This window comes from Camarhynchus parvulus, chromosome 12, assembly GCF_901933205.1.
Source record: "Camarhynchus parvulus chromosome 12, STF_HiC, whole genome shotgun sequence".
NCBI classification, from domain to species: Eukaryota; Metazoa; Chordata; class Aves; order Passeriformes; family Thraupidae; genus Camarhynchus; species Camarhynchus parvulus.
The window spans coordinates 10,315,650-10,342,365 of NC_044582.1; the positions used below are offsets into that span (position 1 = coordinate 10,315,650).

The following is a 26,716-nucleotide window of genomic DNA, read 5'->3' on the forward strand; positions in this document are numbered from 1 at the left end:
CAGATGCATCCATGCAAAGAACAATCCCCTGTGACAAAGTGACCATAAAAAAAAAAGCTTTATTAACCCTTTTGCACCAGCAGTTCTTCAAGTATCCATTGCCAGCAATGGAGCCCTAGCCAAGTGATCCAAGTTTCTGCCCTCAAGAGGTTAGCACTTTACATTCACTTACAAAGCTGAGTGAGGTACATTTTCAGAAGTAGAAAGATTTGGTTGCAAGTCCCATAAAAAGATGGAGTGTTCCTTGGCCATTTCAATGGATTACAAACTGGTATGGTCCTTGAGAACAGAATAATGTAGGCATTGGGAGCTCGAGGTGTCTCAGCTTCCAGGAGAGTGCGGTGACCCCTCAGCACAATTCCTCCTCAATCCTTCCACCTCTCAGGAGTGGACTCTGCTGCAGCCACAGCCACCAGGAGATCTCAGCTACCAACTGGTTTGAAAGCCCAGCCTGAGAGGGTTCAGACTTTCCCTGGATGTAAGCTGTAAACTCAGAGTGAGAGGAACAGAGAGACCTCAATGCTCAGTTAGGCTAAAGATAGAAAAATGAAGCTGGTTCAACCAGAGATATAATACTGCCTACAAATCAGGAGCTGAAGTTCACTGTAACCTGTATGCTTTTTTTCCTCCCCAAGTCTGCAATCAAAAAAGCATTTATATGGACACATACATAGTTCAAAAGGCACAGGAAGTAAAAGCATTTCTGAACGACCTCATGTGAATTTAACATCAGTATAACTGTAAAATAAATAAATATGTGCAAGATTAAAAAGATCACAACGTTCTCCTCTGTGACACATCTTATTTTGTAAAAAAAAAAAAAAGAAAATACACATATGTGCATACACACACCTCACTGAGAATAAAAAAAAGTACAAACAGTCTTTTATCAAACTCCTATACATACTTTTACAGGCATTCAGAACATCACCATAGGAAACAATTAAATTACTACCTTAAAACGTAACCAAAGGGGGTTTTTTTTCCCCTATACAACCCTATACTTATTTAGGTGTCTGCAATCCAAGTAAGTAGAGTACATACAACCTCTTCCCCCCACCCCCAAGAGAAACTGCAGTTTTTCAGGGGCAAATCTTCCTGGGTAACAACTCTTTCCCCCTCATAAAATACTCTGACAACTGCATATTTTGTAAACCAGCTCCAGGTGCATCTGACACTCTGGGATAGCAATAAAGAACACGTGTTAACAGTGTTCAGTTAACAAAACAAAAACACCAAACAACGCTAAATAAAAAGGTAGTGACCAGTTCACAGGTAACTCGGCAGCGGTTTATAGATGAGATAAAAATCAAGGTGCTTAAATTTACATGACGGTCAACATTCCTCCCAAAAAAGGGAACACAAAGATAAAACAAACCTCTCTCAGATGCCGTTGGACTCTTAGCAAATCACTTACAGTGAGTACAGTTCTATTGCAGTTTTCTTTTTCAAGTTTTGCTGGAAGAATTCAGCAAAGTATTTGGGATGCAGGAGCAAGGAAAGGGAGAAACTCAACATGAGCTACAAACTGATTCACAGCTAAGTTAACATTTAGAATCTAGCTTTCTAAAACAAAGATTTTAGAGCATCTCATTTTCATGGCATAGAGCATTAATTTTGTTACATGTGACAATTTATTCTGGTTTTCTGCCAAACACAGGGGCCAAAACAATCCTTTTCTTTGTGTGTGAAAAACACTTGCAAAATTTAGCTCTTAATTCCTTGATGCCACTGGCTTCAGGAGGAGACCAATGGAAGGAAAGTTTTAAATGTCGCAGGCAGGATTATAAATTTGCATTTGTTAGCTGTGGAATACTTGCTTTCCTGTGAAAACAGTAAATATTACCTCAGTTTGAAGTGTAATAAAGTACTTCTCCCTGAAACAACACTGTACAGCAGTCTGCCTCAGCCTCCCAACCACCAGGCAGACAGGGTATCTTACACAGGCACATCAAGTGGGATTTACATTTTTAAAGAAAAATCTTTCAGCTGCAACTGTCTTAAGCAAATCACAAAGAGTGCAACCATACTTCAGTTCTCCTACTTTTCCTATTTTCCTTGGAAAAAGACCCACACAGTAATCTCACTCTGTCATGATTGCCCAATTTGTTTTCAAGTAACTGTTCTTAATAATCGTCATTCCAGATCCTGTAAATTTATTGTGCTTCCAGTGAACTGAGAGTTATCAGAACCTGCATCATCTTCGGTGGAATTGTGTGGTTCCTGTTAAAGCAAACAGACAGCATGAACTACTTTCACCTCTAGATGGTTTCAGTGCTTATCAGCAAGATTATCTTGACATTTATTCAACACCAGAGAAATGCTTGGAATGGCTCAGAGGAAACCCAAAGCTTTTCCACTTCAGCGATCCACCCAAACACTGTTGCCAGTTTCCCTATGGAACACTTCAGATGAGCATTATTAATGGAAATAGATTTAAAATCACTTTTTCCTTCTTTAACTCTCTACCATGTCCCACTCAGTCCCACTTCTCTCATAGGTTTTGAGGAAAGTGCCCCTCCTCAACAAAAAAGATTTCTTTTCTATCCAGGAGAAACCCACTTGGCAGGAATAGGTACATTGCAGAGTTTATCAAAAATGAGGTCCCTAATCAGGCTTCTAAACTTAACTGACACTCCCATAAGGGCACCACTCCAAAATCTAGGTTCAAGATTCTATTTCCCACTTCCCACCCCACCTTTCTGTAGCCTGCAACATTCCAATTCTGATCCTCTTTCTTGACCCACCTGGTATCTGCAGGATGGGATCAGGAAAACAAGGGTAGGACATTTCAGAAAAAATAAGTTTTAGTTATTCATTACTCAGTAACAGAGGAAAAAAAACCCAACACTTCTGATGTGTCAAAGGTTGGTAACCGACACAAGATACTTTGTGCAGTGCAGCTCTCTGCTTACTATTCCTTGTGAATGGAATTCAACTCCCAATGGAAAACAAGGTGTTTTCATCAGGCAGAACATGAGAGTGCTCACAGTAAACTCTCTTTACATTCAAGCAAGGCAATAAAACCCAGTGGCTTGACATGCTGTACCTGAAGTATGTAAACAGGTAAATCCACTGTAAGCTGAGAATGTGATGAGGAAGACTGAGAGCTCAGCTGAAAGGGAAGATCTCCCTCTCCTGGGGACTCATCCTGTGAATGCAGAAACATGATCAAGTTACACAACCCCCAGGTATTTCAGCACAATATGGCAAATTTCACTCAGTCTCACAACCTTCAAATACCTGATAAAGCCAGTGCACTGTACTAGAAAGGCCCAGCTCCACAAAGATGTGGAAAGCTAACTACAACTTAAATCTGAACCTAGCTCAGTGTGCAACCTATTATCCTGTCCTCATCAACTTGGAACACTGGCAAGATCTGAAGAGGAAGTAAGGGTTCTTCTTTCAACAAATCTAACACAGAAACATGCAACAAGTTTCACATGTTTTCATGAAGCTTAAACTTAACATGAAAGTTACAAATGTGTACATCCATCAAAAATAGATCAATGGAGAACTCAGCCCATAGGTCTCTCCACAACAGAGCTATTAGCAAAGAAGGAGAAGGAACTTAGCCTTTCTCTGAATACTACACAGCTACACCTGGCAAAAAACCTATTACCTGCCATGCACCACTAATCAGCCTCCACTAATTAATAGGTTTTGGTTTTTTTTAATTCTAAGCTTTATTTCAGCAGATAAGAGAAATAACAGTTTAGGCTGAAACTTCTTTTTGCAGGAACATTTTGATGTCTCATTTACTTTATAAATAAAAGGTAGAATAATGTAAGAATACTGCAGGGCTCAAGAATCCATCCAGGGGCAGTAGTAGGACTTGAGTTCACAAACACTCAAATTCTTCCATAAATGCAAATCTGGATAGCAGAGAAGCTGAGCATGTTTTTTTCTCCTCAGCCCTTACCTGAAGAAGCTGAATTTGCACATACTGGGCTCCAGTGGCAGGGTCCCTTATTGTTAGCCCTCCATTTGGCAGAACTATGTTACCACCCAGTCGACTGCCAGGAGTAGAGGAAGAAAAGTTGGTTGGGCTTACTTTACCACCCTTGTTTTTCCTCTGACCAGAACCAGATGCCCCTAAAAGAAAGCAATTTTAATCTTTAGATGAATTTGCTAGAGTTTTCTACTAGTATTTTTCAACTTTTTGCAGCTGTTTAGAGCACACAGCAAATGCCCACAGCAGTGCAATGTAATTAAGCACCATCTGACAACTGCTCAAAGGCAGAGAGCACTCAGCTGGTGAACTCCAGCTGCTGACTGAGCACCTTTTTACCTGAACACCACTGAAAAATCACAAACTGCTAAGCTTAGGGCCCTCCTTTGTGGTAAAACAGAAATATCAGCATATTTGTGGTGTTACAGAAAGGAATTAGGAAGTAGGATTGCATTTTCTATTTTTCATTCTGCAACTCATTTCCTGAGATGTCATGCATATGATTTTTCTAAACTGTAAAAAAAGCATAGTGAAGATCATTATTTACAGGAAGATTTCAAGGACTACTAGGTAGAACAGGCTATACAAGTGCAACTATCACAACCTTGAGCTTCTTTTCAGTTTAAAGCAGGATGAACCAGCTGCTGTATCACAAGCTGAAAACAAAAACCCTAATCAAAACAAATGTAATAATACAGTCCTGTCAATTCAGGTTTTTGTTTGGATTTTTAAAAAAAATCTGTAATAAATGAAGGGCTTGGATAACCTATATTTAAACCCTGAACTTCCCTCTACAGTATTCACTCAATCTAGTTAAACCAATCAGAAATACAAGACTCTCTAGACCTCTTTGAGAGGCACAGCATACCATTAAGGCAACAGCTGGTGAAAAGTGGACTATTGGGAGTCTTGAACAGGAACAGAAACAGGAATTTTCTGAGGTCATCTTAGGAGTCATGCAAAGTGCAATCATATTTTTTAAACTAATGTCCAAAAGACATGTTTGATGATACCTGCACGTGTTTGATAATATAAGGCCCCTTAGAACTAGCTTCATAAAGCACTTCTCCTTCCATGGGATGATTTGCTGAACCAGACAGAATGTATGCACATATGCATTTTACAAATACACAAACAAAACAGTTCTCAAATCAGAACTAGTCTTGCCTCAAAAACTTTTGCCTTGATTTTCAGAGGGAAGTCTAAGACACAGCAAGGCAGCACTAAACTCACTCTATATATATGATATTGATGTATCATAAATCTGTAATATTCCACCCCAGCTCCAAAGGTAGACACAACTCAAACACCTGAGCTTGTGCAAGTACAGGGAACCATGGACCCCATTTGATCTGACAAAGGAATGGTTATTATTCACATCAAATGGCTCTGAGTGAAACTAAGAGGACACATCTGGAATCATGACCTAAACTCACCCTGCATAAGAATGCTCTACAAGGCTAAAGTATAAGAGAGAGGTTTGAGTATATCTAGATAATCAAAAAATAAATTCCTTCACACTGTTACTACATGAAACACAAAAGCAAAATCTAGGTGAAATTTCCATTGTCTGTACTGAGTAAAAGAACCCCCTAGACAAGACCAAAAGCATAAACAACAGAAAGCACAGTAAATAATTTTTAGCTGTAATAAAAAGCAGATGAAGGGATGGACAGTTAGTGTCTTGTTAATAATCATGAAACACAGGGCACAGCTTTCTTTGTAAACTTCCCATGAATCTGGTATTCCACAGAATGTGATTATCCTGAGTAACAGATGGTACACCACATGCATAATTATTTTAACTATCAATAAACAGGACAGGACATTTAAGAATGTTACTCAGAAACCTGCTCCCACTGCACTGCCAAAATTACTAAATATTTTTATTCAGTAAATGTAACAGAACTAATGGCTTCTCACCTGTGCTGCTGCCATTCCCTTTTTGTTTCTTTTTCTTGGCCAGCTGAATGGCTCTGTAGTCTGTTCTCGCAGACCCACTGCTCTCCTAGTTAAAGGAATAAAAAAGCCCAGAGATGCAAGGTTTTTGGAATTAAGAACGAAACAAGATAATGAAAACACACATTAATGAGTTCTCAGATGCAGTTATCTTCTATGCTGCAAACGCTGAATTCTAGTTTCCCCTGATCTTCTGATTAGAGTTTCAATAAATTCCCTGTATCTACTCAATATCTGGAGCTCCACACAAGAAGTTGTTAGCTCCACATTTGTAAGGGCTCAGATTTTAAGAGTGTAAACATGTACTTCATAACATAAACAAAAAGTTAATTCTCCAATAACACAGTGAAACAGAAAGGGAAAAGTACTTAAAAGAGGAATGCAGACTGGAATGAAAATGCTGCAGTTACTGTTACAGCCCAAATCCTTCCCTGGAATGAAATGAACAAGTAACACGTGTAACACTTATTCTTGGGTGTTCTTGCAAATTCCATTTCAGATGGGCAGCTGCTTATTTTGAAAGGTTCTTCCCGAACTGTCCCCACCAGAATTTCAGTATTTCTTAGACCCTGTCACCACACTCAATCTACCTGTGAAAACACACTACTCAACACATCGTTCTACATCTTTCATCAAAAGAGAGACAAAATGCATGATCTTCAAAATCTGAAAGGTCTCCCAATAAGATGTGAGTAGCCAGGGATACCCCAAAAGTCAGGCTGTCTCATCTAGGGGTGAAGTGAATACAGTTACTGCATACCAAAAACGAGCTGCCAGTCACTGCACCAAGATCCATTTCCTTCTGTGCACTGTAACTCCCTGGGGGATTGGAGAACACAAACTGTGTCACGACTTTGCTGCCCTCCTGCTGACCAACCACATCTGAGCTGGGGAGCAAATTCCGTTCAGCTTTAACTGGTGTCAGTAACTCAGGCACGTTGGTGCTGCCGAGGCTGCTGGAAGGAGTCAAAGTGGCTGTGTCCATTGTTAAATTATTGCTGCATGTCAGCCCGTGCACATCCTGACTGGAATTCCTCACTGACAGAGACGCCAGCGAACCCAAGGCTTCGGCATTGACAGTCTGTACATCATCCAAATTTAAAGTGCTTTGCTGTAGAACTGTTGCATTGGTTCCCAGCAGGAGAGAACTGTCCAGGCTCTGGGGCATGTCACTGCTTGCCACCAGGATCAAGGGATCCACTGCCTGGCTTAGGGAGCTGTTACTGACAGGCAGGCTCCCCCCCAGTGTCGAGCCCACCGAGGCCACATCGATGGTGACGATCCCAGAGTTCACCAGAGCCATGTCCGCTGCAATTCCAGAATTGTTACTGGACACGTTGGAAAACAGGGAGACGAGGTCCATGTTGCTGAGATCACTCTGCCCTGGACTAGTGAGCTCACTGCTGGGGGTGAGGGAGCAGGTTGCTTCCAGCTGAGTTAGGAGATCTGGAAGAGAAGGGTTTGGTTATAAGACACAGCTTCCACAGACAACAGGAAGAAAAGGAAGCTTAAAATTCTATAAAATTCTATATTCTTAGCCTACTAAACATTCCCACCTTCCTTAAAAGCAGATTTAGGGAAAAGCAGCCTACCAAAATAAGTTCATTCTTTTACTGAGAGGTGTGCTTATAAAAGCACTTGCCAAAAAATAACACTAAGGCAGTGCAGGCTAAGTACAGCTTGTAGAGGAGTGAAAGGAGTGAAAAGAGAAATCCTGTTAGTCCTTATTCATATTTTACAGATGGCATGGAAAAGGACAAGCTCTGCTTCATTGAAAAATGCTGCAATTTCTCACAATTTCAGAGGTCATGCTCAAGTATCACTTTCTGATACTCAGAGATCCCACTGAATTTTAGAGCGTGAAACCAACTTCAGTCTCAGAAAAGATTGTGTCATTCATATCCATGGAACTCAGATTTCAACATCAGTAAATTACACATTTTCCTTAATAAAGCACTTAATTTTTCCACTGCACCCTGTGATAGCCAGAGACAAACACTTTACCTGGGCTGAAGTTATGCTGCTTGACCATGTGCGTTTTCATGCTGTGTTTGGAAGTGAACAGTTTATTACAGCTGGAAACAGGGCACCGCGACTTTAATGAGTCCACATCCTGAAGATGTTTTTTGGAGTGAATATACAGACTACTTCGTGCTGAAAATTTTGCACAACAGCCTGCAAGAAGATATATAAGGCTTTGAAGTTTCAAATTTAATGAAGTTTCAATTTAATATTCATATTTAATGTCTTAACAAATCAGACTACCCTCTACTTGCTATTTTGCAGCACCTGTGCATACACTCAGAGGAACCACAAGAAAGTAAATCTGTCAAAGGGTAGGACAGTTTAACAACTTCTTTCTGACAACATAAAACTCTTAAGTGACTCAGTGTAAAGCACAACCTTTTAACACTATGGCATCTGAAATTCTTCATGACAACAGCTGGAAACACCACAAAAGGGAGAAAAAAGGGAGCTGCTTTACTTTAAAAAAGAGCTGAATAATCCAGATCACACCCAAAAATCTTTGCTTCTGGAGTCCCATTGAAGTGGTGAGGGTAGTCAAACTACAGTATGAAATAGAGTTTGCTCTGTCATTCCTAACTTGGGAACGATCACTTGCTCAAGACTTCTGTTCAGTTTTACCTCTTCAAACCCTATTAGAAGACTCACTCTTAATTGTTCCAGTGCTGTACCAAGCACACATAACCTTTAGACAAAAATACACACCAGTTACCAAGAAACACATATGGGAGTGGAGCAATACCTTCTACTGGACACTCAAATGGTTTTGTACCAAGGTGAGTTATACTGTGGCCTTTCAAGTGCTCTGCTCTTGTGAAGGACTTCCCACAGCCTTCTACTGGGCACATGAATCTCCTGTCATCTTCGTGTTTCCTACAAGGGAATGAAATTGTCAGTGGCATGATTAAATCCACTACTGCTTAGCTACTGGAAGAGAAACAAAGACAAGCAAACAGCCAGTGGCTTAGCACAGTATAATCAGAAAAAGTTTCCTTTACCTTTTATGCCTCAGAAGCTTGGACATACTGGTAAAAGACCAGCCACAGCCTTCAAAGTCACAGATAAAAGGTCTTTCACCTTGAATAAAAAATGTTAGATTAATAATCTAATACAAAACACATACTGCTACTAGTTTAATTAACTTAAGACAACTCAACCAGCCCCTCCTGCAATACACAGCAGAGTACTATCATGTCCCTTCTCCTCCTACAATCTGGGCTTTCTTCAACTCCATGCTATTGCATCAGAGAGCACAAGTATTTATCAATCCACCTCACATCCTGAAGGTGCTTCAATAGTCACTAACAGCATTACTCAAAAGAGAAACACAACTGAACTGTTTTTTCCTGTTTTCATGGTCTGCCACTGTGTCTTGATTACAAGACTGTGAAGTGTGATTTGGTTTCCATCACACCTATGAACTTCAAGTGACACTTGAAAAAAACCTCAAAAGTGTAAAACCATGAAACCAGGAAAAGAAAGGGCACACCAGTAACATGACAAGGCTGTATTTCAGGTTTGCAGTGGTCCTTGCAAGTCAGGCATGCTTGCATGCTGAAATTAATCTTCTTTTTGTTCCAAACCTTGATACATACATTCCACATGCTCAGAGAGTTTTTCAGCTGTTTGTTTGTATCAAGAGTAAAATTTATGCAACGTTTTGAACATCTATGAACTTGGGAATAGAGCTGGGATAGTTTTTTCTGGACAGAATGCACAATGACAAAAGCCACAGCTCTGCAACAACAAAAGCCACACCTTTGTGTATGTGCTTTACTACTTTGCACACGACAATTTCATTCAGTGGGCTCCTACCCCCAGAAGGCCAAAAATCAAATGCTTTCTCTGACTCCAAATAACTAATGTCACCCTTCCTGACTTTCAGTTTTTCCAGCACACTGCAGTCCACTCACTTTCCACATATTATGCTCCATGTACTTCCCCTTGTACAAATCATCCCTGTAAATACCTGTGTGACTCCTCATGTGGATTTTCAGTCGGCAGGCCTTGTCATACTGCTTGTTACAGCCAGGGAATGAGCAGGAGAACTGCTCTTGCTCTCTGAAGTGGGCTCGATTGTGGGAGAATAATGCACTCACTGTGATAAACGTTCGCTCACAGCCTGGGGAGAAAAGGGAAACAGCACATCTGCTTGACAAAACTCAGTCACAAAACTGCACTCTTTTCTCCCTCCCAGCTTTTAGCGAGGTACTTTCAGGCTCGTTTTTCAGGATATTACAACAAGGGAAATGGAAAAAAACCAAACAGCGAAATCCTACGCACTATTCCCAGGAATTACAATTGTTTTGCCAAGGTGGGCAATCAGGTATAGTCTGGGTTAAGGCGCACTGAACGCTGGCGCCGGGTCTTGCGGTGCTTCACTGCACCAGCACAAAGTCACAGGAGGAAAGGCACAGCATCCTCCTGCTCCCAAACTTTTTCTCTTGGTAACTGAGGGGTGGTTTGGAGAACCTTCCTTGGCATTCTGGGGTACCACGAAGGTGAAGGAGAAGCGGGAGCAGAAGTGAGCCGAGCACCACAGGGCCTCAGGGCAGGGACGATCACAGTCTGTGGAAGGGGAGGGAAGAGAGCCCAGCCCCGGAGGCGGCTTACCAGGGAAGTCGCAGCGGAAGGGCCGCTCGGGCTCCAGGTGGCTGCGGCGGCGGTGGGCGGCGAGGCGGGCGGCGCTGGGGAAGCGCTGCCCGCACGCCTCGCACTTGTGCGCCGCCTCCTGCTCGTGGGCGCGGCTGTGCGCCCGCAGGTTGTACACGGTGGTGAAGCGCTTGGTGCAGCCCGGCGCCGCGCAGGCGAACGGCCGCAGCTTGTCGTGCGAGTGCAGGTGCCGCCGCAGCTTGTAGGCCGTGGCGAAGGACCAGGCGCAGCCCGGCACGGGGCAGCCGAAGGGCCGCGCCGCGCCGCCCCGCCCGTCCTCGCCGCCGCCGTGCGCCGAGAGCCGGTGCAGCCGCAGCTGCTGCTTGCGGGGAAAGGCCTCTCCGCAGCGCGGCTCCGGGCAGGCGAAGGCCGGCGGCGAGCGCGGCCGCGGCCCGCCCGGCGGCTCGGCGGGGCTGGCGGCGGCGGGGGGCGCGGCGGCCGCGGGCTGCTCGGCGCCGGGCCCCAGCGTCAGGACGCCGTTCTCGATGCGCACCAGCAGGCTCTGGTTGTTGATGGTGATGGTCCCCGAGAAGGCGCCGTCCTCCGCCCCGCCGCCATCGCCGCCATCACCGCCCGCGGGGGGCAGCGGTGCCGGCGGCGGGGGGGAGGCGGTGGCTGCGGCGGCGGGGCCGAGCCGGGGGCCTCCTCCGGCGGCTCGGCGGGCGGCGGGCCGGGTTGGGCTCGCCCCGCTTCGCCGCCGCCCGCGCCGGGCTCGGCCGCACCGCGCACCACGTTGAAGACGAGCAGGAGCCCGTCGCTGTCGGGCGCGGGCCCCGCCGGCGGCGCGCTGGGCGCCGAGCTGGCGCCGGGCTCCGGCTTCTCCTCCAGCAGCAGCACCGGGAAGCTCACGTAGAGGCCCGGGGCCGGGCTGCTGCCGGCGGAGGAGGCGGCGGCGGGCGGCGGGTCCCAGCCGGGCGGCGGCGGCGCGGCGGGGCCGCCATGTTGCGCGGCGGGCCGGGCCCGGGCCGCCTCCGCGGCCGGCAGCCCCTGCGTTTCCATCTTGGGGGTCCCTGTAGCAGCGCCTGAAACCGGAGCCGCGGGGCGGGGCCGGCGCGGGCCGCAGCGGAAACGCGGAGCGCGGAACCGCGGAGCGGGCGGCGCTGGGGAAACCCGGAGAGCGGAGCCGCGGACGGGACGGAGCGGGGCTGCCCCGGGGCAGGGCTGGCCGGGGGGGTGACACAGCGGGAGAGGCTCTGCGACATCCAGCTGGCACCGCTGGCGTCACCGCAGGGACTGGGGAGTGTGCCCGTGTCCCTGCTAACGGCCAGGGAGAGTCCCTGAATTAAGGGGACCCTCAATGTATAAAAGTTCTTCCTCGTGTGGAGGTGGAACACCTCGTGTTCTAGTTCATGGCCATTGCTCCTCATCGTGTTGCTGGGCACCACTGAAAAGACTCTGGCACCATCCTGTTGACAGCTAACTTGAGATATATATATGTGTATGGATTCATGAGATCTCCTCTCTCTAGAATTAACAAGCTCTGCTCCCCCAGTCTCTCCTCATTAGGGATGTTCAGACCTCAAATCATCTTTGTGGCCCTTCACTGAGCCTTCTCCACCAGCTCCATGTCTTTCTCGTACTGAGGAGCCCAGAACTGGACACAGCATCCCAGATGTGGTCTCACAAGGGGTAGGATTGTGTGTGCTGAGGGTGCAGCCTGGCTCAGAGAGCTGAGAGAGGGAAATTCTTCAGCAAAACACCCTGCACACCATGAGTGGAAATATGGAAACAGCGCTATGGGCCAACCCCAGGCAATGCAGAATCACTGTTCAAGCATAACCATGGCACAGCATCACCCAAGAGAAAATAGCACCAAAAAAAAAAGGAAAAAAATCCTACAAATTCAGCTAATGCACATATTTTTTTTTTAATTTTTTCTTGGGCAAAGCTTTCGCCTTAAGAATGTTCAGCTGCCTTATGGCTCTCCAACACTTAAGGAAAATGTAAAATCCTGTATTTGCTATTTACCAGTTCCCTGCTGCTGTGGGACTGTCGGGCAGTCCCAGCAGATGGTGCTGTGATCCTTCTCCTGCTCAGATTATTCCTCCTTTCTGAGCATCGAACCTCCTGCAGCCAGGGTGTGAACTGGGACCTGGCACACACAGCTCCAGGGAAGCTGCAGCTGTGGGTACACCCAGAACTCCACTGGGTGTAGGTCTTCTCTGTCCTTGGTGGCCCCAGACATCCCAATCTCCCTCTGGAGGTCTCTGCAGTCCCTTCCTTCATGTTCCTATGAAGAGATAGGTCTGCACCCGAGTTTATTGCTTCACACAAAGGTGCATCCCTGGCTGAAGGATGTAAAGCCTGTCAGCAAGCTCTTGCCTCCATCTGCAACCATGCAGTTGGTCAGGAGAAGTGTCTGCATTTTAGCGAAGTTAAGGTGCTGAGATTCATAGGAAGGGTGGTTCAGCCTGGCAAGGTTGAGAATTCCGTGCACTGCAGAAATTCACTGATTGCACATCCCCTGCCCAAATCAGATCCAATGCAATGCCTGCAGATAGATGGATTTACAACTCCTCTCCCTGTACTGGCTTTGTCCAGCAGTGAGGTCAGCTACCTAAAAATGACATCAGCACCCCCACACAGCAACAGCCTATTCACAGTCTCAGCTTCTCTGCACACAAGTAAAGGACAGATAAATGAGGCTCAGCAGGGCTCAGAAAGGGAACTTTGCCCTGGGGTTGTTTATGGTTTCTGTTTCCCTGCTATTTCATCCCTGACAGCAACAGGTTAATGTTTCCCTGTGCCCTCCCAAAGGTATTATAAACCCCAGCCAGTTCACATTTGTTAAGTGCTGTAGATTTGCAGTTAAAAGACTGAAGTAGATTTAAACATCTACATACAACTACACACCACATCACTGAAATAAACTCCAGTGAATAGTCATACATAAGACCAACTGCTCACCAGTTCACTGCCTTTCTGTGACCCATTTTGCCTTAACTCATGCTACCTCATTAGTAGATTTCATAATCTGAATTTCAGCTGGTAGCTGTTTATAGCACTCATCCCTATGGGTTCTGTGTGTCCCTACAGGCAGCCCAGTTATAAACTCCCAGGGAGACATTAATCATGGCTATACTGGTAAGGGTATGTCCTCTGGGCAATAAGGCTACTAGGACAAAAATAAAGTTCCTTTTGTGCCTGGAATGTAAAGATGAACATGTTGGCAGGTACCTCAGTACTGAATAATACGAAGGTGAAGAATTTGTGATAAATATTTCTTCAACATCTCATCTATGGGGCATTTGCAACTCAGAATTAAGATGAGCCTATGGAACAGCTCTACAGTCCTTGGTGCAAGCAAAGCCAGTGTATTTTCTGGTTGTTCCTCTTGACAAAGAAGAACCAGCAGTGGTTTTGGGCTATGAAGATTAGAGTGGTTACACACAACACCAATACCCTAACTTTGGACCTAGTCCACTGTGATTATTAATAAGGTAATGCATAACATATGTCAAAGCAAAGGCTGTCAAGTCTGCCTGACAACTGCTCCCATCTCAATCATATGGACTGGCAATGTGGGCAGGTTTTTTCCATAATGTAAAGCAATTCCTACCAACTGCAGATTGCACCTCACAGAAGGCTCAGTTTCAAGCAGATGCCAGACTCTCGCTGTTCATCTGGAGAGAGACACAGTACGTGAACAGAGCGAAGAACTCGTGATTCAGAATAAACTCTTCCCTTTCTTAGCAGCAGAGGCAGTGCAGAGCTGCAGAGTGCTCACCTGTGGGTACCGTGGGCTCCAGCAGGGCTGGAGTTTCACAGTCCTGAGTCTGCAGCTCATCACATCCCCTCTGCAGCAGCACAGGCAGGTTTGTGTGTGTAACACCCCTTTCCATTCCAAGAGGTGATGGACACAGTGCCAGGAGGTCGAGGGACATTCCAGAGCAAGTGCACAGGGGAAGGGACTGCTGCCACTGTGTTTGTGTCAGAATGAAGCCCGTGTGCTGTGCAAGGACCATGCTTAGCATGAGACAGGACTGCTAAGAATTACTTTTGTGCATTCATTAATTTATATATTATGAGGAATAAGTGACTGTTTGGTTGTTGAGGAATTTTTTCCCATTTAATTTTCAGGGAAAAAATTCCCATTCCTTTCCCATCATGAACAGTTATTGCAAACATTGTTCCAAATATGTTGGTGAAAAGACTATTCCTGGTGGACCTGTCACAAACAGATTTGTCCCATTAATGAGTTAGAGAGGAAAAAAAGAACTCACATGGAACAGACAGTTGCAAGGCTTTTATCATTTGGCCAGAGAGCAAAATCAAGGAATCAACATCAAATATATCTGGAGGAGCAACACTGCGCTTGGAGTACCACTAATCCTTCACGGCTTGCTCCAGGATGTTCTCATCCAGCACCTGGTGAGGGAGAGTCACCCTCAGGGTGCCATTTTCCTTCATGGCTTGGCAGATGGTTTCATAAGCAAAGGCATTGCCCGACCAGCAGCGCCTGGCGACCTGTCAGACAGCAGAACGGAGGGTGCAAAAATCAGACATTCCTCTTGCCCCATGATTGTGCAAAAACTGGCACCCAACTCGTGACAATAAATCTTTCAACCCTCTGCCAGTTTTTAATTTCCCTTCTGGTTTTGCAAGTAATTTTTGTAATACTTCATTTTTATGAGTAGTATTTGGGTAAACGTGGTACTTTTCCATGCATAACATTGGACAGATAAACACTGGCAGAGCCAGGTACCTTGTAAACTTACAAAATTCCCTCAGCAAAAATAATTGTGCACTCCATCCCAGCTCTGTAAAACTAGCACTAGCTTTGGATAACAGTATCATTTAAGCAGTCAATGCTTTTGTAGTAGGATAAATATTTTAAAAAGAAAATGTCACTTCAATGCATTTTCAACTATGAAATCAAAGAGCTAAATTCTCTGCTAGCATGTAAGGATGAAATTCTACAACAGCCAGAGAAATCATAAACCCCTTTTCCATCAGCAAAACTCTGTATTTTGATCTATGTACAAGCAAGAGTCCCCAAATTAAAAAAAAAATTAATATTAAAGTTTACATAAATGAGTTTTGCTTACTCCATTGGAAACATCCCAGCTGAGCATCATCTTAGCTCGTTCTTCAGCTTCCTTGGAGCCATCCAAAACCAGGCCAAATCCCCCATTGATCACTTCACCCCTAAAAAAAATGTAAGAGAATCAATCAAAATTCAAACCAATACCATAAAATTTACAGGATTTGTTCAGTTGTTCTGCAAGAAGAGGGATGAGAATACAGAAATTATTCTGAATAAGAGACTATCAGTGATGTTTTATACTTATGATAAAAAAAAAAGGAGTGTTTAGCAGGAGCAGGCCTAATTTCCTGACCTGCAGCAAACCTAGTCCACCTTTCTTGTAATGGCCAGCTGGGAGTCAGAACCTGCTCCAAGCAGGGATACCAAAAATTAAGCTTGCTCTTTATGTCCTGAGTCCTGCACTGTGTACTGGCTGTAAAAACAGGTGGAGAAACGTTAACAGATCTGATGGGCCAGAGATTTACCTGTCTCAGGGTGTTTTTAAAGGTTCAGCTCCTCATGTTTGCTGCACTACATCTAGCCAGGATCGTGAGGGGGACAGTGTGCTTATAGCAGCAGGCAGATGGATCTATTTATATTCTCTTGGGACAAATGACAGAGCATAAGCGTTTTATTAAAAAAGTGTTAACCACCACTTAATGCACATCTGCCTCAATCATTTCCAAAACCATCATTCATTTTGTATGAGATACAGAGATGTTTAAAGACATTCAGTGCCAACTTTTCAGGAAGCAGACTTATTGGCAGGAGAAGAACAGAAATATGTTAAAATGAACAGATTATTCTTGGGAGAAATAACAGTCTGGTTTTAAAGGACAAGGAAAACACGTAGAGCAAAACATCTTGTCTGACTTCAGAATCTGGCCTGCTCAGCTCCCATTCCATGGCATATGGTGAATAGTGGTGGATGCAGCTGGGAGATTAATCTTGCTGTAAATCTGTGAGCGTTCTGGCATTGGAGCTCAGCATCAGCAATACCTGATGGGCAGGGCATATCATACAGCAGTACACAGTGTGAGACACTAATGGAAATCCCTCGAGGCAGGATTCTGTTCTCTGAGTTTTATAGTTAATATAAGTTTACAAAATTTACATAGAACAACATCAGACATGCCCATTAATCAGATAGGAGTTGAGAATCTTCCAGTCAAGGAAGGAATTGTTTCTTAATGTGTATTTTCTAGCAGTAACTTGAGCTTCTGAGGAAATAGGGAATTGAGACTAAACTAGAGCCTCACAAACCTGAGATCTACTTCCTGAAACTAGAGCTCACATTTTCTCAGTTTCAGTGGAATGTTGTTACTCATGTGATGTTAATTGCAGTTCTACTACTACTCACATACAGTACCTGTGTGTTAAGTAGGACCCAATCACAGAGCTCAGCAAGGAACTCAGGGCTCCAGATCTCACCATCATCACATCAAATTCATTCTCTGAATTTCCTCCACTTTTCCATTATCAGATGTGTCACTATTACAAATGCATTTTCTGTGAAAGGCAGAGTTGTCTTGAAAGTGACAGTTCTCACAGCAGAACATCACTGAATGAATTAGGTTTTTTAACTGGAAAGTTTGAAACAAAGTCATATTTTCAATTGAGATGTTTGAATATTGTAAGTTCTGACTCTTCAAAATAAAATTATTCTTTTTGATTGACACTGTCAACTCTTTTCAGCCTGAAATTTAATTCCCAGGATGTTTTTACTGTGTGAAGTCTTTCACTAGTTCTGCTCTTAGTCTCATCTGGGTATGAATACAAACAGCCAAACATTTGTATTTCTTGCAAATTCTACTTTTTGAATAGCCCATGTTGTTACTGTCCTCTCCAAAAGAGGAGACCAGACTGGATGATAACAAATGTAATTGTGGCAGGGCCAGTTAGCCCACCATACTCTGCTGCTCCTGTGTACAGAGGCCAAAGAACAGAGCACTGCTCTTCACTGTCAGAGTCCAAAGCCACAGAAACCTCTGGAGCAATGTTTTATAAGGATATTCCATATAGGAAGGTGGTGTTCCTTCAGTGGCAAAAATTCCCTCTGTCCACAGAACCCCAAAGAACATCCTTTGAAGCTTAGGCATGAACAAGGAGCATCTGATCTACTTGCACTTTAAAAATTTAAATTTTTAAATTTACCTTTAAAATGGTAAATTTAAAGCCTTTCCATCAATTTCCATGGAGTTACTCCAGTGTAAATCAGAATCACTCACCAGGATCTGTTCTACTACCTGAAACCACTCCTACATTAAATGCCAATGTTTGTTATGATGGATTTTCTAGAAAAACTTCTCTCTGCCTTCATTAGCATTGGGTCACATTTTCAGGTAATTAAAGAAACATGTGGCATTTTGACCTAAGCTACCTCCTATAATTTCCAGATGTCTCCTCCTAAGATGATCAAAGAAAACAAGGCCTCTCTCACAATCAAGATGTCACACTGTTGACAGTGCAGATGGATTCTTAAATTGCTTCTTGCCTTTTTGTTACTATAGGTTATCCAGGCTCTGTGCTAATAAACATTCTGCTGCAAACAAACAGGCAGCAAAAAATGAATAACAATCATTTGCTGTAATTATAGTCAAGACTATGTTAATCTTAAATCTCTCCCAGAGTACATGTGATGCAGATTCCAGCTAAATAAATATTAATCCTGCCTTTCTTGTTTGTCCCACAAGGCTGTAACAGAAAATAAAGCATGTAAAAGGCACTTGTGCAGTCTCAAAGGGAGGACACAGCAGATCTGGCAGCAGTTCCAGGCAAGCCCAGCCTCTGCAGGAAGGACTGGCAGCTAAGCGCAGTGCAATTACCCATTTCTGAATTCTCAGGGCAGAACCTTGCCAATGACAGCTGGATTTCACTCTAATCACATGTATTTTTCTTTATAAATATATGTAAACTTTCACTTTCACATTTCCAAATCAGCTGATGGCAAAAGGAGTTTATCAAAGACATGGAGATTTCTTTATGGCAAAGTCGGGTGGATTTATAGTGCTCCAGAGAAAAAGCAAAACAAGGTCAAAAACTTAAAGCATCTCTCTTTTCCAGGCAAGTAAAGTAAATTTTTATGGCTGGGGTTTGTTTTTCTTCTCTTGCCACCTTTAAATTACTCCTGTGTCTCCTCAGAAGGCAAAGGGGTGCAGCCCTTTCACCCGCCAGGTGGTGCCACCTGAGTTAAGCCAAGCAGAGCCACCTGCCTGGCCTGGCTTTGGGGCTGTCCAGGCCAGGGCACTTAGTGACACAACGTGGTCACCACAGCTGAGCCTCAGCGTGGTGGCTCGTGGAGACTCTGCAGACACACACCTGATTTCCAGGCCCTGCGTTCTGCGCTGAGGCACAGCAATTTAATCACTGAGGGCTGTGCTGCTCCAAGAACAAGGCAAGCAGATACTGTTCTGCAGGCACAAGCCCCCAGGCCGCCATAGGAAACAACAAAAAGGAGAACCAAACCCTGTTTTTCTAGAGATATTTTGATTTCATTGAATAGCCACACACTAATTTTCTGATGTTTTATGTAAATTACAGCATAAATCTGCTCTGCCTTGGGGCAAAGTTTCTTTTAATGATGTAACTCCCGTTACAGAACAACTAAAACAGTAACTAAAACAGTAAACTGAAATTGCAATGTGGTCAGGGCCAGTTTTCTAGAGCTAAGGGCAGTCTCACCATTCAGCCAAGCTGTCTTTGAATGGCAGAGAGGGCTAAAAGTGTCATGGAAGGACTGGCCTTAGAGAGATCAGAAAGGAACAGGATCACTTGTATCCTTTGAATTAAGCATCTTCAATGCACAGAACATTTGTGGCATAAGCAATTATTTTAGCAATTATAATAAAAATATCCCAAGTACTTGGCACAACATGTTGCAAAAAGTGATTTGCTTTGCTTGTATTTCATAAGCAGATATTTTAAAAGGTTAAACTCAGCTGAGGAAATTAAGACAGAACTTGTCTACTGCTACCTCTGGAGCCTCAGACTGAGATGACCAGAGTAGGGAGACATTCTGGTATGTGTTTTCCATTCAGAATTATGGAAATTGTGAATGAAATAATGGCTGTGAGTCCTTATCACTGAATCAGCAAAGGCAAATCTTCACTCCATGTGCTTAAGTCCTCAGAAAGTTTTCTTTTCCCACTGTTCAGTTTTGCTCTCTTCAACCCTTCTATGCAGTATTTATGTCATAGAAATCAAAGGAATTAAGAGTGCAGCAAGGGAGTTCTTCAACTGACCTGAAGGGATATTTTCTAGATTCAGCTCCTCCAGATGAATAACAATTAATTATCATAAAATGTTTCTGAGGACAACATCTGCTACAAGTTCTTTGGCTTGCTGTTTTGGCATATTCCAGCACTGTTAGAAACAGGGAACTATGAGGGTTCACCACAGTATTTAACAGAAGGTTGTGCTTCTTTTGACTGCTGACACCACCAGATGAAGACATGACTGTAAAATGGGAGAGGCTTGGCTTGGAATATGCTGGAAAGTACAAACCAGAACTAAAGACTGCAGTGTGGCCAGGCTTTCCCACTTCCTGCAGCTCTGCCAACCCAGGTAGCCTTTCAGTGGCAGATGGAGATTAGTTTCCATCTCCATATGGAATATTTCTTTCACTCTACTTTTCAGTCTAGGCAATTGTCTTAGTTCTGCATGTCAAGTGAAGGAGATGTTTAGTTCAGTCCCTATTTAGCTGTGGTCTTTAATGCTACTGGGCACAAGCAGGGAGAGAAAATCTGGGGGTTTGCTGGCACCTGAGCTGGTTTGTCTCAATAACTCCTCATGCACTTCAGCACAGGAGCATTTCTATTGGGGTCCTAAGGTCACAGGTTTAAATACTGCTTGAGAGGAGGCCTGAACACAATCAATCCACTGACACTCTGGCTGTGCATGTGTGAAGACAATGGTGGAAAAAAAGACCACAGCAGACTGTCCTTGTTCATCAAATTAAGTTCTTCAAACTGTGCTGTGGCCAGTGTTCAAAACACTTTTCCGGGACATATGAGCATTAATTAGAAAAAGAGTCATACAACACCATACTTTGTTTTATAATTTGTCCTTTCAGTCCTTGATGCCAAGCCCATCCTTCCCACCATCACAACAGAGTTCACCTCTGGTACTACACATCTTCTCAGCAGTTCTGTCTCTCCTCCCCACACACACACACAGCAGTAGAAGCAGGATTCAGAGCCCAGCTTTAGGAACACAAACAAGCTCTCACCAGCCAACGCCACCCCCGTTGTGCAGCGCGACCCAGGTGGCTCCTCTGAACGCGTCTCCCACGAAGTTCTGCACTGCCATGTCTGGGAGGAGAGCAAAGGGGTTACTGCTCATGGGCCATGCTCATTTTTGTGCTGTGCTCTCCCTCCTCCCACCAACACCTCCACTGGGGCTGTGGGAAGGCAGGGTTGGAGGCAGGTTTTACTCACAGCTTCTCTCACAGATGCACACTTATTGTATTTGCGGGAGCCCTCGTGGCGGGAAGGAATGATGAACCTGACCCTGTGTTCTCAGAAGGCTAATTTATTATTTTATGATACTATATTATATTAAAGATTACTAAACTAAACTATGCTAAAGAATACAGAAAGGTTACTTACAGAATGCTAAAAAGATAATAATGAAAGCTCATGACTCTCTCCAGAGTCCTGACACAGCTTGGCCCTGCTTGGCCATTGAGTCAAAACAACTCACACCAGAAACCCAATGAAACAATCACCTGTGGGTAAACAATCTCCAGACACATTCCAAAGGAGCAAAACACAGGAGAAGCAAATGAGATAATCATTGTTTTCCTTTCTCTCTGAGGCTTCTCAGCTTCCCAGGAGAAAAATCCTGGGCAAAGGGATTTTTCAGAAAATGTGAATGTGACACGCACTGAACATCTCAGTCCTGGGAGGAACAGGCAAGAGAGATTTGTCTCCCACTCTGCCCTGACTTTGGAGGGAACAATTTTACACTGTGGGTTATGAGGGTGCTGGTAATTCCTGCATTTGTGCTCCCTCACAGGCAGCTGAAGGAGCTGCCACTCTTCAGCTCTGAGATGCTTCAGGCTCTAGAGAAATACAATGCACTCCCCTTTGGGGTACTTTGTCATGGGAGAACAGGCTGGACACATCCATGTGTGTGGATTCAAAATGAGTGGGACACCTGGAACACTGCACACCTTGCAGTTCTCACTAGTCTGAAATATTTCCAGATTGTAGTGCAGAGTTACTTCAGCCCTGTGCAGAAAGGCAGCCTAAAGCTAAGGAGTTGCATTTTGGGGACACAGTTGGGATGAAAATTATATCCATCCCAATTCTCTGAACATGTCGAAATTTTACCCTGGACAGGAACTGCTGAAACTCCTAAGAAGGTTATAAGAGTAAAATTTACTGAAAACATCCAGAGTTAATTCAGAAAAGATTCAATACATAATTTGCCATATTTTTAACAGGAAAAAAAAAAGGAGAAAAACAATGATATCCCCAGCAGCCACATCTGCAGACCCACAGTTATGGGCCTGATGGAAAAATGAGTTCACTTGAGTGCTAATCTATGTTAAACCCTTTCAAAAGCTCCATTATGGCATCTTTTATCTGACATTATGTCACTTTAAGAATGCAATTATCATAATTACAGTGCTGTCGAGATTGAATGGGAGAGATCTGAATCACCATCTTCTATAATGTACAGATAAGAGTGGAGCTTGGACAAGGAGTGAACTAACAATGCAATAACTTGCTGCTCCTTGGCTTTGATAAAGGTCACTGGCTGCAAATGTCTGTGCTGAAATACACTTTGCAGAGCAGCAATGACCCCTCAGGCTGAGGTACTTTAAAACAAAATGAGACAAATATTCTGGAAATGTCCTGTGTGTTAAAGAGGAGTAAATTTCACCTGAACCAGGTCAGAAGTTGTGTTAGAACAACAGGATAGATAGGAGAGAGGAAGACTATGATGTTCTTTTATTGCCTCCAGAGGCTCATCTGGTAAAACAGATTTAGGCTGGGTTCTAAAGACCAGTGATATCAGTGGCCAACAGGCTTTAGATAAGCCCTTGAAGAAGGCAAATGGATCACATAAATCACAAAATGCAAAGAAAATCACAAAGCATGATAAGCAATGGGGTTTAGCAAGCCTTGCTTCTATTGCCGTCTTCTGAGGGCATTGCCTGATGATTACTTCTGTTACTAAGATGGAGACATTACTTTGAATTTCTGTTCTTTGTGCAGCTGCACCATTTTCTCTCAGCTTGTCAGAAACAAACATTATTCAAGGCATCTATTTGCTCTATTAGAACTAGCCAACATGCTCTAAAAGTGTTGAAGTGGCACTGATGGACACAGTTAAAAGCCTCATTTCACCAGGAAATCCAGTTAACAGGGAACTACTCTCCTTGAAATTGAGCCATAATTTGGTTCTATTATGAATTCCCATAATGGAAGTAATTCAATATGCTCAACTTCCTCTATCATAATTTCTCCTTCTACAGCAGCAGATCCTCCAATCTCACACCTCTTTGTGATTGTCAGCTCATGACATAGAGAAACACCACAGGGCTAAAGCTATTACCCAAATTTCCACTTTACAGATGGAAAATTGAGGAAGATTTAGGATTAAAAAGTGCTTAGTGCTTTATCCATTTTTTTAGGTCTCCAACCTGATATTTCTTGAGTTTCTTTCTCTAAAAGATGGCTTCACAAACTGAAAAGCAGAGTCTGGTTAGCTCAGGTCATTTGTGCAGATTTAAAGGCTCCTTTTGTAGAGCAAATCTACATTTGCCCACAGTCACACTTTAAGTGAGCAGCAAGGCCTGGCTTTTATTCTTATGCCTTTACTATCAATATTTCCTCATGACCAGAAAAGTTCCTTTCAGAAACTCCAGACTGAGTCCTCAGGCAGTGGAATGAAAACAGCTGTGAGCCTCTTTGCTTTCAGCAAATTATTATTATAGACCTGATTTTGAGCTTGTGGATTCCAAGGAAATCAGGCTGTAATCAGATCACCCGTTTGAAATAGTGAGATTCCAAATTCAAATCAAGCAGAAGATACAATCCTCTGAGACTGCTCTCCATTTGCATTCAGATACATCTGGTGCATTTTCATGGAATTTCCAGCAGTGTTCAGGACCTCTCCTATGTAACCAGCTCCACATTCGTGTCTGTATTGTTAAAATCCCACAAAGCTTCTCGGGAAATCTGATTAATTGGGATTAAAGGGTGTTTTTTAAACAAAAACATTTTAAAAATGTCGCATTAAAAAAAAGGCTATTTCTGTTTTAAAGCCATTTCCTTGCTGGCCTAGGCAGACATACCTCAGCTGTTCCACTGACCTGCACAAAAGGCTGATCCATCATAAATGTTGGATGTTTCCCTGAAAGGGCTGTCAGTCCCACTCACATCGTGGTGGTCTCTGCTGAGGACCACTGGAGCCTGGAAAAAGCCAAGGACAAGACAGTGGAAATCCTTCAGACTGACACTGCTACTGAGGACCATTATCTGCTCAATTCAATTCTGTCTTAAGTCTTAATATTTGGGGCCCTGCTAAGGAGTTACAGTCCCTGCTTTGTGCTCTCTGCAAATCACAGAATGATATATTGTGCTTGTAGGTGCCCAAACAGAAAATTAGACAGTCTCATCATGAAACACAATTTCAGAGAGTTTCTAAACTCACCTCTCTCCTGTGACAGAGCAAAATAGTGGTGGCAGGCAGAGAGGACTGAGCTCTAACACAAACTGGTCCCATGTAAATGACAAACACTTCTGCTCTCAGTGCTTGAAGCTTTCTCCTTTCCCACCTGCCTCCCCAGCCTCAGATATTAAACACAATTAGCAGACCATATGAAGACAAAAGAGACAAACCTTAATCTTCCCTTCAGAAATGGCTCGATTAATAGCCACAGCTATGGACACACGCCCCTTCTGATCAGAATACAAGATTCTGGCTTGAGAGCCAACGACCTGGAAAAGAAAAATGACAGAGGGATAAGGTTCTCTGCCACTGGCTTATCTTCAGGTCCCAGATGAGTGGAGTCACAAGAGTGACCCCTTTCCTTCCATAGAAGAAAGTGCAGATTATTTCTTCACCAACGTCCAGCTTCCAGGAAAAAAAAAATCAAATCCCTCTTTGAACTTAGTTTTATCTTCACTCACACAATCCATGAGATGTATTTCTGTATTCAGTTGCCTCTGCCCAGTAAATTCCACTTTTTAATTTAACCTGATTGCTAGGCTATAATCCTCCTATCAACAAATCCCTTCCCAACAGCTGAGAAGCAGAGGTTTGGAACTGGTGCTGGTGGGCTGGAAGAGAAATGAAATGTGGCAAAGAACATCTGTCCTGCACAGCTCTGCTGTGCTTCCAGATTAGGAGAGCACATATGAGCTCTACAGCATCACTTTTGGCTTCACAGGGAGAGCCTGCCTGAAAAGGAAAGCAAAGGATGATCCACTGGTGCCCTGCTTCCCACAGGACAGAAGGATGGCAGCTCTTCAGCCCTATCTCCTGTTTTGGAAAGGGTTTGGGAACTGCACCTGTGAGGAGCTTGGTCCACAGCAATGCCAAGAGGAGTATTTTGAATAGCCCTGTGAAAGAAAGGTTGTTACAACTGAGGTGGAGAGTGAATCACAGATATGTTTCACTCCAGATACAAGAGCAGATATTACCTGATTATTTTAATATTTCCAGATGAGAAAGTGAAGGGGAAGAGCTGCTTCAGCTCAACCTTAAATCCTGCTGTGAACGAAGGGTTTCAATTGTCAGCCCCAAGAGCTACAGACTGTGTTTTCATTCCTGTCCATGCCTGCTTTTCACCCCAGCACTCAGTTCCAGGAGCAGGCACATCTGCTGCAGGAGGTTGTGCACTTACCAAGCTGTGCCTGCCGGCTTCCCGAATCCAGCGGATGTTGTCATGGTACTGCTGCTTCACAGATGTGCTCACTTGGGAGAGAAAACAAGGAAAAATACAGCTTGAAAATTATTGCAATGTGTTCTAAATTTATTTTAATTCATCTGGCAGCACTAGGGAGTCACATTCTGCTCTCAGATACAAGCGTGCATATAGGAAATGCTGTATAAAGTTCTCTGTGCAGCAACTGCATCATGTATTTAGAGAAAGGTAACAAGGTGCCACTCAGGGCACAGTTGGAATGGTAACTCCCATTTGGATCTTCAGCAAACTAAATTAAAATGAAATGTGGTTTGCATGTACTGCCCATTTTTGGTCACCTGTTTTACTGCCTACTAAATGCCAATCTATCACTGATCTTTGCTAAATTAGTTGTTTCATCAAACTCCATGACATTGGGTACTGCAATCCAGTTTTGTACCATGATAAGTTACACCAATGGACATCATATCTGGGATACAGATTTACAGCACAGCAGTTATTCTGCACAATCTGTTCCTTGGATGTTTTTGTACCAAGATAGAACTGAGGTCTTTTACCCAACTAAGAGGTTTGTTGCCTCATATTTCTATGGAACAAAAACTGCACAGGAAAATTTATTATGTGGGGTTACTTTATACATAAATCCACCCTGCACCTTGTTTAGATGTATATGTATATGTTACCTAAGAAGATGTATATGTATGTTACCTAAGAAGACAATTATATATAATGTCAATTATATATATAATTTAACATATATATAATGTTAAATTATATATGTTAGCATTCCCCAGCTTCTCTTTTCATTTATATCTGCCTCATTCCATCTCAATCAGGCAAACTAAAAAGGAACAAGGACATATTTCAAGTGAAAGACAGTGAAATATGGTACATATCAGTCAGTCACATGGTGACCTCAGCACAATCAGCTGCCTCCAGATGCACAGCACCATCTGTAGTGAGTCACAAAAGGGTTAAGGGGTAAGTAATGGGACAGAGGTGTTTTGCTGTCCTCATTTAGGAAGTTTTGCAGCTCAGATGGGATTACAGTGCCTGAAGAAGTTGCTGTCTGTAAGCTCTTTGTCTGTGGGCTAAGCTGTGCCACATTACCTTGCCCTGAGAGTCACAGTCAGCTCAGCTGGCCTGTGACAGCACAGGGACCTGTTCATGCCCTGGAGCTTCAAGGCAATCATCTCTGCAGATGCCAAGACAGAATGTTCTC

The 26,716-nt window shown here is 43.7% G+C and overlaps 2 protein-coding genes across 2 annotated transcripts in view; both read right to left on the minus strand.

The window, feature by feature from the left end:
- Positions 1-47: 47 nt before the first annotated feature.
- On the minus strand, positions 48-11,587 carry ZXDC (ZXD family zinc finger C). The gene is given in 11 exon segments (XM_030956933.1): positions 48-2,223; positions 3,050-3,151; positions 3,923-4,095; positions 5,876-5,960; positions 6,672-7,357; positions 7,916-8,086; positions 8,679-8,809; positions 8,935-9,013; positions 9,906-10,058; positions 10,550-11,194; positions 11,197-11,587. Coding segments are annotated over 11 exon segments (2,703 nt in total). The 3' UTR covers positions 48-2,136.
- Positions 11,588-14,836: 3,249 nt separating this feature from the next.
- UROC1 (urocanate hydratase 1) overlaps positions 14,837-26,716 on the minus strand; it is a 35,739-nt gene continuing 23,859 nt past the window's right edge. The window contains exons 15-20 of the mRNA XM_030956808.1: positions 25,474-25,544; positions 24,467-24,565; positions 23,938-24,037; positions 20,842-20,923; positions 15,637-15,736; positions 14,837-15,055 (exon numbers count right to left, since the gene is read on the minus strand). Coding sequence (XP_030812668.1) covers positions 14,915-15,055; positions 15,637-15,736; positions 20,842-20,923; positions 23,938-24,037; positions 24,467-24,565; positions 25,474-25,544 — 593 coding nt within the window. The 3' untranslated portion in view covers positions 14,837-14,914. The remainder of the gene's footprint in view (positions 15,056-15,636; positions 15,737-20,841; positions 20,924-23,937; positions 24,038-24,466; positions 24,566-25,473; positions 25,545-26,716) is intronic.